At 39.3% G+C, this 15,162-nt stretch overlaps 1 protein-coding gene across 3 annotated transcripts in view; it reads right to left on the bottom strand.

The window, feature by feature from the left end:
- Window positions 1-15,162, bottom strand: part of XYLB (xylulokinase) — an 84,002-nt gene that overhangs the window by 45,427 nt on the left and 23,413 nt on the right. For all 3 annotated transcript variants that reach the window (XM_054192282.1, XM_054192283.1, XM_054192284.1), the window contains 2 exons: window positions 13,600-13,673; window positions 12,113-12,209 (listed from right to left, as the gene is read on the bottom strand). In XM_054192282.1, the coding sequence (XP_054048257.1) occupies window positions 12,113-12,209; window positions 13,600-13,673 (171 nt within the window). The remainder of the gene's footprint in view (window positions 1-12,112; window positions 12,210-13,599; window positions 13,674-15,162) is intronic.

Here is a 15,162-nt window from a genome sequence, read left to right as displayed (position 1 = left end):
TACACACAGTGAAACCAGACCAACTGCTGGAAACATCAGCTGTCGCCACTGCTCCGTCAGCATCCCCCTTGCGTGGATTCCTCACCAAATTCCAACAGGGCCTTCCAGAAGGTTGTAAAATGGTGATGTGATCTCATGTTTTCTCTCTACACCCTGCTGTCAATGCAGTGCAGCCAGAGCAGAGACAGCTCATCCACTCGTGCTGGACACGTGCCTTGACACTGCTAGAATAAACTGAAGTGAAGAGCACGCTGAGCTGAAAGTATTTTATACTACTGTACTGGCAAGCTAAGAACACTTCTGCATGGGGGCTTAACAGGACAGGCAAGTTCTTCCACACTATATAATAATACGATTCCTCTAGCAGCTCAAACAGGAGCTCTGGAAGGCACCAGAGAAACCCTACCATCTTAACCAGAGCTGTGCAGCACCGGGACGGATGCAGCAGCACAGGCACAAAGCAGCCACAGCTCGGGAACGTGGTAACCCCACACATGCCTGGCTTGCCGAGAGTGCGCTGGGCCACTCACGCAGCAAGGTGTACCCTCGATACGGTGTCCCCTCTCCACCTGGGACTGTCACAGGGTAGCTACGGGCAGCTTTGGCAGTCAGTTTGCTCAATTTTGCCTTCCTGAAAGGCTTCCGAGGAAAACAATAGCTTAGAAAGAAGATTTTATGCAGAAGAATATGTTGGCTGTGCACAAAGACAAGCCCAAAATGGCACACACATTCTCCTCTTTCCTGCCTAGATTTCTACTGATTGCAGTCAGTTTAGGATAGAGCATTTTATAAAAATACAAACCAAAGAATAAAGAACAACTTGGAATAATTGAGTTCTGATACTTGGAGGCACGCTTCATTTATTTTGGATGTTTTAATCATATAGGGAGATATATCATCTGAAACTAGCATTTTCCTCACTAGGTACAAGTATTTAAAGTTAGCACAGCAGAAGCCACTGAACATTTATTCAGGTGAACTCATGTATGTAATGGAGTTGCCTTTAGCAACTCTCCCTCGCTCCTGGGCCTCCTGTGACTCTGCTACCTAAAGTTTACATTTATCTTCCTCTGATGATGCCCACACCTGGGCAGGATTTTAAAACTTTAAACTAGAAAGCCTTGCAGCCTGCATTATACACAGTGCTAAGAGCCCAAACAAAGAGGCAAAAGCAGCAAGAGGTTTATTGTAATACTGGTATTTTCTGAGCTCTTATCGAGCAAAGCATTTAATCTAATGTATTACACTTAATGAAGAGTCAGGAACTTGTACTGCAAATAACAGATCAGATATAATTGGAATTTGTTCCACACCACTAGCCTACATATATCAATAAAAACAATAACCACATTGGATTTTGGGCTCACTTCATTTGCATTTCTTAATTTAGTGTTTAACTAATTTAACAATAGTAATGATTTAATTCAAATTAAAATCTAAGGAAAATAAAACAATTTTAAAAAGCCATTAAAGATTTCATTAAGTTCCATCTAAATTAATATCAGCTTTCTTAATATTTTCAGTAAATGATTTTTTTCTCTCACCACTGAAACAAACATGAAGTTTCCTCTGTGCAGTCAAGCTTTAGACAAACCTTGTTAGATTTATTGGTATTATTTCAAGCAATTAATTAATATACATTAGAGTTGTTCAGAGGAAAAGCACAAAAATGGCAGGAAAATGGATGAAGCTGTTTTTAAAACACTGCATTCAACTTAGATAATTGTTCTTTGAGCCTTTTATGTGCAGCTCTTAGGTATACGCTATCCATTAGATCACATTTCCCATACGTTTGTGGTATTGCTCCCAAGCATCAGATGCACATGAGTTACCCAAACCACAGTAGTTTCACAAGACATTTTCTGCATCGCCACATGTAGCAGTCACTTGCACGAGTGACTACTCAGACAAAAGAATTCGTTTCAGAAATACGCCACTTATAATTACTAAAAGCTTTCTGCAAGTCTCCAATCTTGCCTCCCGTCCTCTAAACGATACAAAAAAGAATTTATTTGTATGATACAGGCATACCAATTCACTCGGTTAAAGTGAAAAACACTCAAACAGTCAGGCCTCCGAGGAACTATTTAGCTCATTTTCAAGCATATAGCAAGGGTTGGAAAGTAGGGTTGCAGTCCTGCACTGTCCTGGTTCTCACGATTAACCCTTTATTCATGCAAATGGCAAGACTGAAATCAACAGGAATGCCCTTGCAGCGCAACGCTTGCAAGTAACAGCCCAGATAATATTTGGAATTTGCACTGACCTTTTCCACAGCTCATAGCAGCTACTGTAGGTGAAAGAATTTATTAATACCTTTAGGTAATGAATAGAAAGGGAATTTCGAACACAAAAATAACTAAGAAGCCGCTACATCCTGAGTACTTGCAATCTACTTTAAAACACAATTCCACCTTTTCAAACAGATATTTCCAGCAATTTTTGTATTCTAATGTGTCACATTTAAAAACAATGGCTTCAGATGTTCACCTGCACTTCAGTGGGTACCAGGCTTCTATGTTCACAGACAAAATTAAGTATGAAATACAAAGCTTTGTATCACTTTCTCTACAGCACAAGTGTTCACTTGCAGGTAAACTTAAGTCATTTAAGTAGAAGTGCACTTAATTTGAAGAGATTACTCAAGCAGCTCTCCACTTGAACACTTGTATTGCCATCATAATTAGAACTACTTCAAAACAACAATAAGTTCATTTTTGACCAGAATAAACACAGAGGAAAAAGATCAAGAGCACCTTGAGTGAAGAGAGGAAATGCTTTTGAAAATATCCTTTAAAATCCCTCCAGCTCTGTGCCCAGTGACCACCTTCATTCCAATGCTAGTCACAGGGCTATTGCTACACAGAATAATACAGGACTTTATTTTCTGCTGGTTTGTATGTTTTAAGTTGGCCACTGAGAGGACCAAAATACTTTGCTGATTTGTAACAACGATGAGCGCCCTCCAGCTTTCCATAATTACTTCTTGAGACGCATACGTGGAAATTGCTATGTATATTGACATTTACCTGTTCAGTAATAGATACCAGCAATGGAGAGGGAAGGAACCAAGTGACTCAATCCTGGAAATGCAGAGGAAGCAGCCAAGGATGTGCTGGAATAGAGCCCTTAGAAGCCCTTCTTCAGCACGTGGATACCTCTAGGAGCCAAAGTCCTCTAACAACAAAGCCCATGTTTGGAATGTAACGAGAGTGAGCTTAAGCTGTTGAAAACAAGACATGAGAACACCCTGAAGAAAGCAGCCATCAACAATGCAGTACATTGACTAGATAGGTAAGGACACTGAAACTTTGGCCACCAACTTTAGGCTAAGGAAATGAAATGTATTTCCAAGTCAGTTCATCTGTTGTCCAAAATAATACTGGCATTTGATATAATGCATGTACATTGTTTAGTATTGTACCTTTGGTAATATTGTTGCTGTGTAAAAAGAAAGAATTCAATATTAAGTGCTTGGACACACCAAACACCTTCGAGTCCAGTTTTTCAGACAGAGCATTCAGCTCATTCAAATTCCTATGTTGCCTTTCCTTTCACTTAATGTAACTGCAAAAGTGGAAATATAAAAAGCACAAAAATTTATGTTTTAGAAAGATGCTAGCTGATTTCTACAAATACGGAATAACTGAACTTTCATCCACTATAACTTCTGAAAACTTCTAATAATTATGCATTTCATAAGAATCAACCGCGACAGGCACACAAGGAGGTGAAATACTAAGAGTTAAGCCACACCGTAGTAATGCTTCGGATAAAGATTGACAAGTGCAGTTATCTGCAGTAGAGGTATCCTCTAAAGAACTATTTCACTTTGAGACACTCTCAAAAATAAAACCACCACAAACCCACCCTTTGCTTGTATGTATATACATACTCCTAATTTCAAATTTCCAGCTTTTAGAAATTTCTTGAAATTTCTTATTAAGCTTTAAATATTGTCAAATGGAAGACAAATACTTTAAAACCAAGAGAAGTGGTAAAGAAGTGGCTGTTTATCAACTCACTCTCTACTTGAGTAGTAATTGATGTACTCAGCAGGTACTCTCGAGTTCAGTTTTACTTTAAGTCTGTCTGATGCTGTACAATCACTGCAAGTGCAGTTGGAAAAAGACAATTTCAAATTCAAGCAAACTTTTTCTTTGTGTTCTTTCATCCATTCTTTAGATCTTCCAACTAGGAAAAGTATAGCACTGACGAGCTGAAGGCCACTGTAAGAGACCACCAAGTCCAGCCTTTTGAACATCAAAGAGAAAAATGATAGCGCCATTCAGAAGCTGGGATCAGGAATTTCACGTCACCTACCATATCTTTAACAGCCTTAATTCTGTGGATGCTCTAATCTCACTCTTCACACATCCGATTTTTCTTCTTCAGGTCAGTCCTGTCACTGATCCCAAATTCCAGCCTCCAAATGCAAAGCTAAAACATTTCTGTTCTTACTTGCGTCAGACAGAACTTTAGAAGTACATACTGCACTTGAAGCTTATGTTTCATGAACTTCCCATCCCTTGCCACCCTTTACACTTGGACTAAACCGACACTGTGAAAGCCTTGGGGCTGAGACCTGTCATTTTACTTGCGGCATGCACACCTTTGCTAGTGCATAAATTAGACACACTGCATAAAGGCTAAATAACATTATAGTTTAGAGGCGGAAAAAGAACACTTTTAATGCGCATTCTGGAAAACCGGGGGCCAGAAATAAGAAAAAAAAAAAAGCTGTCCAAATTAATTCTCTTCAGACTTGAAAGAATTAAAGTTATACAAGTAGACTGCAAAATTCCACTTGTTCACAGACATGTGAACTTTTACTTGGTTTTTACTTAAACAAGAAGTGTGGAGGGTGGATGGTTGGGGTTTTTTTTGAGATCATCTGAGTAGCTACCCTCTGGAAACACAAGCGTGAACGGAACCAAAGCTTTAGATACTTAAAATTGTTTTAAAAACTTAGGCAATACTCTCTTTTAAACTAAGGCAAATCTGTCTTGCTTAATCTCATGCAACAAAGACAATCACAGCTTAAAAAAAAATAATAATAAAAAAAAATCACTGTACGTGCAGCCAAATAGGGTAGGTAGGGAAAGAATGACTGATCTACCAGAGCTCCTGTTAACACGGGAAAACCTCAAGTGTGGGTTGATGCAGCTGAAAGCATTGAGACACTTAGTGCTCCGAACGGATGCGTAACATGAGATGCGTAACAGAAGCAGAATCACCTTAACCAGAAAAAAGGAAAGACAGCTGGAGGGACTAGGGAATATTGTGAGAGCTGATTAGAGTTCACTAACAGGCCTGTCACATTTGAGCAACAAAAATGAAAACACAGAAAGACTCAGGAAGAAGGACTTAAAATAATAAACGTGACATTTGATTATGTGTCAACTGAGGTAAATGAAGTATTTTACAAGCAGAATGATCATCAAAACAGGGCATCATTTACAGTGATGTCTGCAGCAGCTCTTAGTATAAATGATTAATACAAAGCAACGTGTGTGTGTATATAGGTATGTATATGTATGTGTGTGTGTGTGTATATATATATATATATCTGTGAATCAGGTGAGCTTCCTAGCAATGGCATCTCTTACAGATTCCCACGTGTCTCAGACAGAATGAACCATGCTGATCCTTTGAACTCACCCTTCTATGACATAAATGATCTCTTTGGACCAGCGCATCTGTTTTCAGAAAAAAAAAAAAAACAAACCCAAAAAACACCAAAACAAAACCAAAAAAAACCAAAACCAAAAAAACCCACCTTGTTTGTAAAACTGCCAGTGCTAAAGAATTCACTACACTACTGTCAATTGCTGCACTGTTTGATTTCAGTTTCTGTTAAAAATCTGCACCTTGCCTGTCATTGGAGGTTTGCCCACCTTCAACTCCCATTTATTGAACCATAATGTTTCTGTCTGTAAGGCTCAAGAGTCCTATACTATCAAGTTTCCTTTCTCCAAGAAGGTACTTATAGACTGCAATCACATCATTCCCTTGCTAATCTAAACGGATTTAAAACTATAGATCAGTCTCAAAAAACAAGCGATAAAAGGAGACTTATTAGATAACCCAACTGATCTCCAAGTCCCCAGCTTCTAGAGATCCACGAAGCTCTAACAAAACCAGCCAGCTGACAGCTTGACCATTTTTCTGAACACTGCTTGAACAGTACATCCACCGAAACAGTCATAAACAATCTCTCCTAACATCAGGGCACAGGAATTGAACCATTTACATACTTGGTCTTTTGCTGACCAAACATTAAAAGCGATTGTTCAAACAATGACAACATTTTATCATTGTGTCAGGCAAGAGAGACAGATAGTACCCCTTCCAATCTTTTTATTAACTCTTCAGATTTTCTGTCTTCATTGTGTTTCCTGTGTATGTATAACAACAATAAAACAAAATAAAAGCAAGACAATAGCCACCGCATGAAAAATTCTAGAGCACGTAAGCAGCTTCCTTATAGCACATTAGGTCATTTCCTTCAGAGACATTTTATCCAACCCTTTTAAAAATTAGTTAAACTAATACTGTACTCTCCTGAGCCAAGTACTAATAAAAAGCCCTTTTTGTAAAATACTTGGTCAGGGAATTGGTAATAAGCTAACCAACCTTTCACTCCAGATCACTGGCTTAAAACCAAGCCTTGCTTGATCGTGCCTAGAAGACTCTGCTACGTGATAAAAGTCTGATGCTCTGTGGGAAATAAGAGGGGACAGAGTCAAGTTCTTGGCATAGTAGTGCCCGCCTCACACTGGTACTCTTATCAGCCAGAAGTTTCATCAGAAAATACAAATATCCTCTGCAGCAGAATCACTGGCTTATCTGGGAGGAAGATCCTGCCTTTGATGAATTCGAAAGTACTTCTTGAGCCAACACTACTCCCTCAAAAATATAGGCTCAAGATCTAACGACAAGGGTGGTATTTATGATCTGTTTGTCCTGCATGCCGAGCAGTATGCTCTGCCCCATCCTTCTTCATATATGTTCCAATCTGACCGTTGCCACTGTTCACTGTTATTTTAAACAGAGGACTCCAACCTCCCATCAAGGGCACTGTCTTCTAATTATTTTTAAACTATTCTCACTCACTTGCTGAAGCACAAGGCCTCTAACAAAGCCGTCACCCTCGTGCTGCTGAAATACCATCAGCACTCTTAGCAGCAAACAGCAAGAGACAAGCACGAAGCCAACACAACGTTTCAGTATTGATTTCTCTAAGAAATTTAAATCCCGCAGGGCATAAACATCAATTTAATCTGTATGCAACTACAAAATGGCCTCACTCACAGTATTCCTCATTTCAGCCAAAACACTGCTACAACTAAAGCAGAAATACACTTAGCGGTGAAGACAAAGGCAACGGACAGAACAAGTACCCCAACATTCCTGAGAATCCGTGAGAGTTTTGGAGACTACAATCACAGAAGCCAAAGACAACCACCAGCAGAAAAACCTGCCTCATTACCTGACACAAAGCCATCCCCAGAGTGTCCTGAGGACCAGTGATGTCTGTGATATCTAGCCTTGCCAAATCGGAGAGCCACTTCATCCTCCGATGGACCAACACTTTGCTGTGAAGTGACAGCCTCACACCTCAAGACAACATTAACGAGGAAACACAACCACTCCACGTTATGCTAACTGATATTTTCTGAGCTCCCCGCACTCCATCAGACTGCCTTCCCTGTGGACAAATTACCACACGTGATTATTACATTCAACGTGCTAAAAGGAGCATCAGAAGAAAACACCACCTGAAGAAAAAAGAAATTTGGCACCTTGGAGCTTGCCCTCATGTAATCTTAGACTGAGTTCTTTAGAAAGCATACGTTCCCCCTCTGACCACTAAGTCAGGCCCAGCACACTCTGACATCTCCCTTTTTTCCCCCTAGCACTGCAGGGCTGCTGTTTTGTTTAAGAACGTATCCTGTTTTATATCCCGTCAGAAAGACGTGCTTTCACATATTTGAAACACCAGTAATGTGTAGCACTTAAGGGAAAAAAAAAAAAAGAATATGGTTCATTCTTACACCAGTGCAAAGCCATGGGCATGTCTGTGTCACCCCAGCCAGTACTTCAGCACTGAGTACAGTCAGTAGAATTCAGGGCACCAGGATTATTTGTAAATGATGGATTTGTGTATGTAAGAAACTGTAAATTATATAATAAACACAGACGCATGATTTTATGGACAAAGCTTGTGCTTGTAAAACGTGGCACCTTCTATCCATCTCCCCCTGCTGATGACAGTTCGGTGGCAGAATCAGATTCTTAAAGGTATAAATGTGACACAAACGGCACATCAGGCAACCGTAGTGCTATGAACACACTGACAGGCGCAACAACGTGAAAGCAGAAAACCCTGTCCAAAGCTAACAGCTTCACCACAGACCCCACCCCAGATAATCAGCCTACCTGCAAGGCAGGATTTATTAATTGCTGCTGCAGTCCCACAAAAGCTTATTTAACACAACTCTAGCACACGCCTGACCCAGTACACATAGACTTAGTGCTCAGATTACCATTGACACAAAGGTTTCTACACCGTAGACCAGCACATTATTTAAATACCTATTGACTTGTCAAACCAGGCCATGACTACATATGTGATCAACACCGGAATCCCTGCCTATGTGCTGTTTTCCTTCAGCATACATAACATACATTGCAGCAATATTTACTTCACCCATCCGTGGGCAGGGGGATAGATTTTGTTCCCAAGAATAATCAGTTCTGTGGATCTTCACTGTGACAGCTTCACTAGGTCCAAGCAAGGACCATTGCACCACTCTCCAGTCAGTGACAATGTGAATTTTAGGATCGCTTGGTCAGGAATACAAGAAACTCTGATGCGACCATCAAGATTATTAAAGTATATACTGGCAGATCAGTCTAAACCACTGACAGCTTTATAGCTGCTGTGATCACCTGTGTCACTGAGCCGCAGAGACTGTCATTTCTCTATGAAGTTGCTATGGGTTTGACTTCAGAGAGTCCCCAAACCACGCAGCAAGCATGTCTGTATGACCAGCCTCTGAACTCCAGCTGTAAGTTTGGCTTTCAAAAGGGGATGGCTGCAAGCAGAAAAAGGAAGTGACAAAACAGAAGGTGTTTATGATACAATCAAAATCCAGGAAAATAAAGGCAGAACAGCAAAACTCCACCTTATCTACATGAATCTTTGAATCGGAGGATGTAAACAACAGAGATAGACCAAACTTCACTTGTTTGTTTCTAGATCACGACGCTCTATCCACCCCTCAAGCACATAAGCAAAACAGGATACAGGGTGTTACTGAATGATTTCCCCTGAAATCTGATTGAGAAAGATTAGAGCAATTACAACAGAGTGACACGCACTTTTAAAACCCTTAAATCACGATTAATGTAAGGTTTAAATTTTCTCCTAAGGATCATCTGGTGACTCCGTGCCATTTTCAAAACAAGGCTGACACACACAGCCCAGCCTCCAAGAAAAAAATTCATGAGACAGAATCCCCTGCCCTCTACTGGCACACGAGCCGCACTGAAACCTGTGCACAAGCACAAACAGCAGCTGAAGAGCTGTTTTAAGGGTGGTTTTTTTTTTTTAAAGTATTATTTGTAATTTATAGAAGATCTATAATGTACTGGACACATAAAACTGGGAACAAAACCTCACATACAAAACACGCTTTCAGCATCATTGCACTTCTTCCTGCGGTGCTAGATAGACTGAGAATTCAAAATACTGCTCCCAGCAAGATAATATATTCATTAACTGAAAGTAAATTCTAAGGGATTATCTAATGTTTGTCATGTTCACAGTGCATAACCAATAACTCTATATGACAGATTTTTATTTATTTATTTTTACAAAATTCTCTTCCATTGTACCTTGTTGCTTTTCAGATTACAGTCATCCAAACTGCATTTGGCCCAAGAATAGAGAGGCAGGTTCATGACTCTGCCAAAACAATTTTCCAGTGCCTTGGTGCCAGAGCTAGGGAAATTCCTAGCCAGGTTTCCGACTCATCTGCACCACTGAGATGGCACCCCACAAACCTCAGGACACCATAGCAAAAGCAATTGTTGTGACTGACCATGTCGCTTCCGTATCTGTTGTGGATCAATGTAATACGTGTCATCATATAACTTTCCAGATCTTGTGAGCAGCTATTACTGTATTCTCCCATTGGTGTAAACAACAACAAAAAAAGCCAAGATTTACACTGCTGTGATTATATTTCTGAATGTAAATCAGCTGGATTCCCAGAAAAATCAAAGTAAATTCCCCATGTAGAGAAGGCCTAGAAGGAACTGAATAAACACAAGGGTCCTGACTGTATATTTCATCCAAAAGATAAATAAGCTTTTAAATCACATTAAAAACAAAAAAGCAGCCTGAAAAACAGCAGCTATTAAACAAAAGAAAGTCTGGCAATACCAGAGTAATTCCCACAATGCTCATCTATACCCTGAAACGCATTCAGAACACACCATGTTTTCAGAGCTGTCACACAACAAATGCAGATGTAAACCTGCCATCACTACAGAAATAACAGAATATGACATTTAAATACTACTACTAAGGAGAAGTGGGGGATGCATACGGCCTACACTACCTACAGCAGCTCTTTTTTAAAGCAACTCATCTGTTAGTTACCAAATAGCTAAAAGACCCTTGGGATGCAACAAAACAAAAGCACGCTAGGTTCCAAGGAATCTACAGGAACACAATGCAATCACACCCATCTCCTTTTTCTTGTTGACATCTACAGCATTAAAAAAAAAAAAAAACATACGAGTTTTTAAAGCTTTTTGAGCCACATCCTAAAACTAGTTAGGTTTTTGGCTGTCCTAGTTAGCCTAGATGTATTTACAGATAATTTCTACCCATTTCTTTCTGTGTCAGAGTTGCCTGGTATCTTAAATGGTTCTCCTCACACTCTGGTGTTTGTCTAACCTCTGACATTTACAGAGTGCAAAAGTATCCTCTTCAGCCATGAGCTTTCTAGGCTATTTAAGCCAAGCTTTTGGTGCAGCAGAATCTAAGAATGAAGGATAAACAGGTGTTTTAAACACAATCTATGCGGATCTCTCCCTCTCTCCATAAGTAACCTCCCCAAACAAATACAGTTTCAAGTCCATAAGAAAATATATAACAGGAAAACCTTTACAGCGTAAATTTATGAGGTAGTGTGACCAAGCCCTGTGATTTGTTCCAGAATCTCTATATTTTCTCAACTTTCAGCTCCTGGAGTTCTCTTAAAAATGAAAAATAAAAAAATTCTATCCTTCATGATTACAGATAAGAGCCTGGAGGCAGGAGTCAGGCAATGGCTTGTAAAGGAGGAGGTCAGCATGTAGATAAAAATCATATAACTTTAAAAAAATAAAACATTGGTTAAAAACCCTCAAGATGAGTTAATTCAGTATTTTTTAAGATGCCACTGGCTGATACAGTGACAGAAAATGCCAATAAAGCGTCTTTACCAACCTGCCTATATTCTTTTTGTAGAATTGCACAGTTGGTAATGATCTGATCCCAATTCTATACGGAAAATACTGGCTCATTTCGTTGTTCCAATGCACTAAAAACTACTTGTAAGTCCTAGGGAACAGAATCCCTTGCTTTCTAAATCACAAGACAGGGAAAGGGCTTCTGCTTTATTAACAGAAAACTGAAGTAAAGAGTTAAGTGACCAGCTTATAGCAGATCCAGGAACTGAACATAGATTTCAGATTTTCTGAGTTACGGTCTTGTGCTTTAGGCAGAAGGCTGATCTTCTTTTCACTTAACAAGCTATTGGAGCCCAAGCTCTTATTTAAAAATTGACAATGCAGCTCAGTAACAATGAAACAGCAAGAATACTTGAAAAAGAAGCCTAAGTTAAACCATTGGAGCTTCTAAAGTTAACATCTGCAAACTTGCCCCCAACACACCATCACAAGTTTTTCCAGGAGGCTAATTTAGAATTCATACCAGTTTCTCTATCCATCAGGCAGGATAAGAATCACAATACTGACATTACTGTTGGGACTCCTATCTTTGTGGTTGATCTCTATACTGCCATTAGTTCTGCAGCTTTTTCATCATACTTACTGACTTTATATCCCAGCTTTTCAGAATGAATCCTCTTGGCCATGAACTGACCTTCAATCAATGCTCGTATTTCCACCTCCTTTGGAAAGTCTGAAACCTGTATCAAAGAGGGAATGCATTAAGTTAACAAGCACCTTACACAGTATACAATGCCAAGCTGGAGACTGGTTAAAAAACACAAGATGGATTTACAGTTGATTAGCCTTGTCTTCACCCTGAAGTCTGCTTTCAACTAGGCCCAGTTCTTCACTCATACACACAAGATGGACCTGAAGACTCACAACAGAGAACACAACCCATAACCTCAGTGCCGTTGGCAAATCCATCAAATTTGAAATCAATGCACCACGGGAAGAAATTCTAGTGCAAGTTGTAAAACTCAACTCTGTGCATTTCTCAGCACCAAAAGCTACTTAAGAATCAATATCTCAAAAATATGGAACTAAAGTAAGTAGATAAAATTCAGATACATTAAGCAATGTCACAAGAGTTTAAATTTATTTCTGTCTGTACAAAAATGAAACCATGTAATCTTTTTATTAATTTACTTAGTTGCTATACATGACATTTTTCTGTCCTTTCATCAACCAGAATGAGAAAGGCAACGGAAATACAAAAATACTGAACTACAAACAAATGCAAAGAATCTTTCAGAAAAAGTGGAGTTTTTCCATTCACTACAGTAAGTGCCTACAACTTGTCTAACAGCTAGAAGCGATTAAGCATTCATTTAAACAGCAAGCATTTAAGAGACTAGTGCTACACTGCAAACACAAGATAGTATCAATCTCTGTTCACCTAGGTGAGGTCTAATCGACTGGGAGTCATGATTGATCAAAGACATCTGCTGAGTTTCAGTACCACCCAGGAAGACAAACATTTAAACAACGTCCATTCCTCAGAAGAAACGAGAAAAGATACAAAGAACTTTTATTTCTATAACATAATTTCTATTTTAATTCCAATTGGACTTGAGTCTGTGTTTACTTACATACCACTATGGAGCTTGTGGGTTACTCCAAGACATGCAGGACAGCAGAATGAGGTCTTTACTTTACATACACATTTAGAGCAAGATAAAAGACAAAGTACTATAGCCCAAAGTTTCAACCCATCCTTATCTGTGTGTCTGAAACATAGAAGATGGGGACTAAGTCATGTAAGGATACTAAACTCTCAATAAGGTTAAACTTAATCCTGTTTCAAAAACAGTGTTGGTTTCAGTAAATCCACATTTTCCAGTGAAGGAAATATTTCCTCAAAAAAATACTGTAAGTTCTAGTTCAGACTTAGCACTGCAGGTTCTTTCAAGCTACAAATCAAATACTTCCTTATAAAAATCAACCCAAGGACTCGCATCAATAAATGAAACTTGAAAGCAAGTACCTCAGATGACCAAAAAAAAGAAGATAATGGCAAAGATTCAAAGATTTTGAGCCTTGACAGTACTCCTTCAAGGTTTGAGACATTAACTACATTATTACTACCTTTTGGTTGTCTTTGTTGAATCTGTGAATCCCAACTGCTTCGGGAGTTATTTCCATCACATCAAAGTAGAAACCTGCATCAAGGAACATTAAAGAGTGTCACGTTTGCTCCTAGCCCAAAGCTGGAATACTATTTCAGCACACAGCTAAAATGATAATAAATGTTTATCACATATTTGGAAAGACATTTGAGTCACCACACAGCCTGCTCCTTAACTAATTTCAGCCCAGACATTTATCGAATTTAACTACTTTCAGTTTACAGAAATGTGGATCTTAAGCATGTCTGGCTCTAGGCATCCAAACAATAAACAACAAGCCGACAAAAGAGCACACATCCACCAGAACACATCCACATGCAAGTAAAGTAGATAAGATTAACACACCTTAGAAATAGTTTCAGTAGGTCATATGCAAGGGTGGAAAAAAAAAGGTAAGTTAGTAAGAAGAGTACAGGAATACTGGAACACTTCATGAACTGGATTAGATTTCATGAGCTTATTAGGGAACATCAGATATTTTAAGTCATGAAGCAGAGCTGGTCTCGGAATAGTTTTGATGAGATCTGAAGAAATGCAGTAATGCTTTGTAGACAGCTAGACAAAAAGCGTGAAAAAGATTTCTTTTGTGTTGATGGCAAGTAGGGCTGGTCAGAAAAGATATTCAAGAAAGGAGACAGGAAAGAAAATGAGGACAGAAAAACTGAACAGAATAGCTAAGAAACTAAGGTGAGTTTCTAAGGTTCAGACCTTGGAACAGCAGTATGCTGCCCCAGCAGACCTATGATTATTATCCAAAAAAAAACTTAAAATAGTACTGTGCTTTAGCACACGTAACCTTTTTGTTAAAGCATTCTGAAAAGCTGCCATTAAGCAACACTGTGGGTTAGAGATCTTGCAGGCCCTGCAAGATACCCAAAATATATCCCAAAATTTCCTTTCCGACACTGCTGCCACCTGAAATCCAGAAGAAGAGGTCTTCAAGTAAACTCGCTGGTTTTATTAGCCTTCTCAAATACATCTGTTCACCACCCCTCCTTCCTATTTTCTACCCCTGTTAACACTCATTTTCCCAACCTCACCCTGGCAGCTGCCTCTCCCCATCTCCAAACCTCCACAAAGGCGTCTTCACACACAAGAGGGAAGGCGGGGAACGAGTGAGAAAAAGGAGGGTGCCTAACCAGCTACTCTCCTCAGCTGCCCTCAAGAACTCAGATTATGGAGATTACTGCATTTTTACATGTACACCCAGAGGTTATCCAAGGTTATTGAGGATGACTTTCATGAAACACCCATTTTATAGGGGATTGAGATATCCAAGTGAATATCCTATCATACAAATTTTAAAATTTTAAGGCAGTGTCCTGGTATCCTTGAAATCGGTAACAATATTTTGATCAACTTCCCATTTTTTTTAATACTGTTTAAAATGGCTGAGTTTGGGGTTTTGGAATAACTTCTTCCTGTTTTCTGAAACACCTGAATTGACTTGTCTTCTAGTGAAAAGAGATTCCTGGTCATTTTAACATCCCACAGAGACTGGATTTGACAGACCACGTAACAG

The sequence above is a fragment of the Rissa tridactyla genome, chromosome 2 (genome assembly GCF_028500815.1).
Source record: "Rissa tridactyla isolate bRisTri1 chromosome 2, bRisTri1.patW.cur.20221130, whole genome shotgun sequence".
In the NCBI taxonomy this organism is placed as follows: Eukaryota; Metazoa; Chordata; class Aves; order Charadriiformes; family Laridae; genus Rissa; species Rissa tridactyla.
This window is presented reverse-complemented; position numbering and strand designations above follow the sequence as displayed.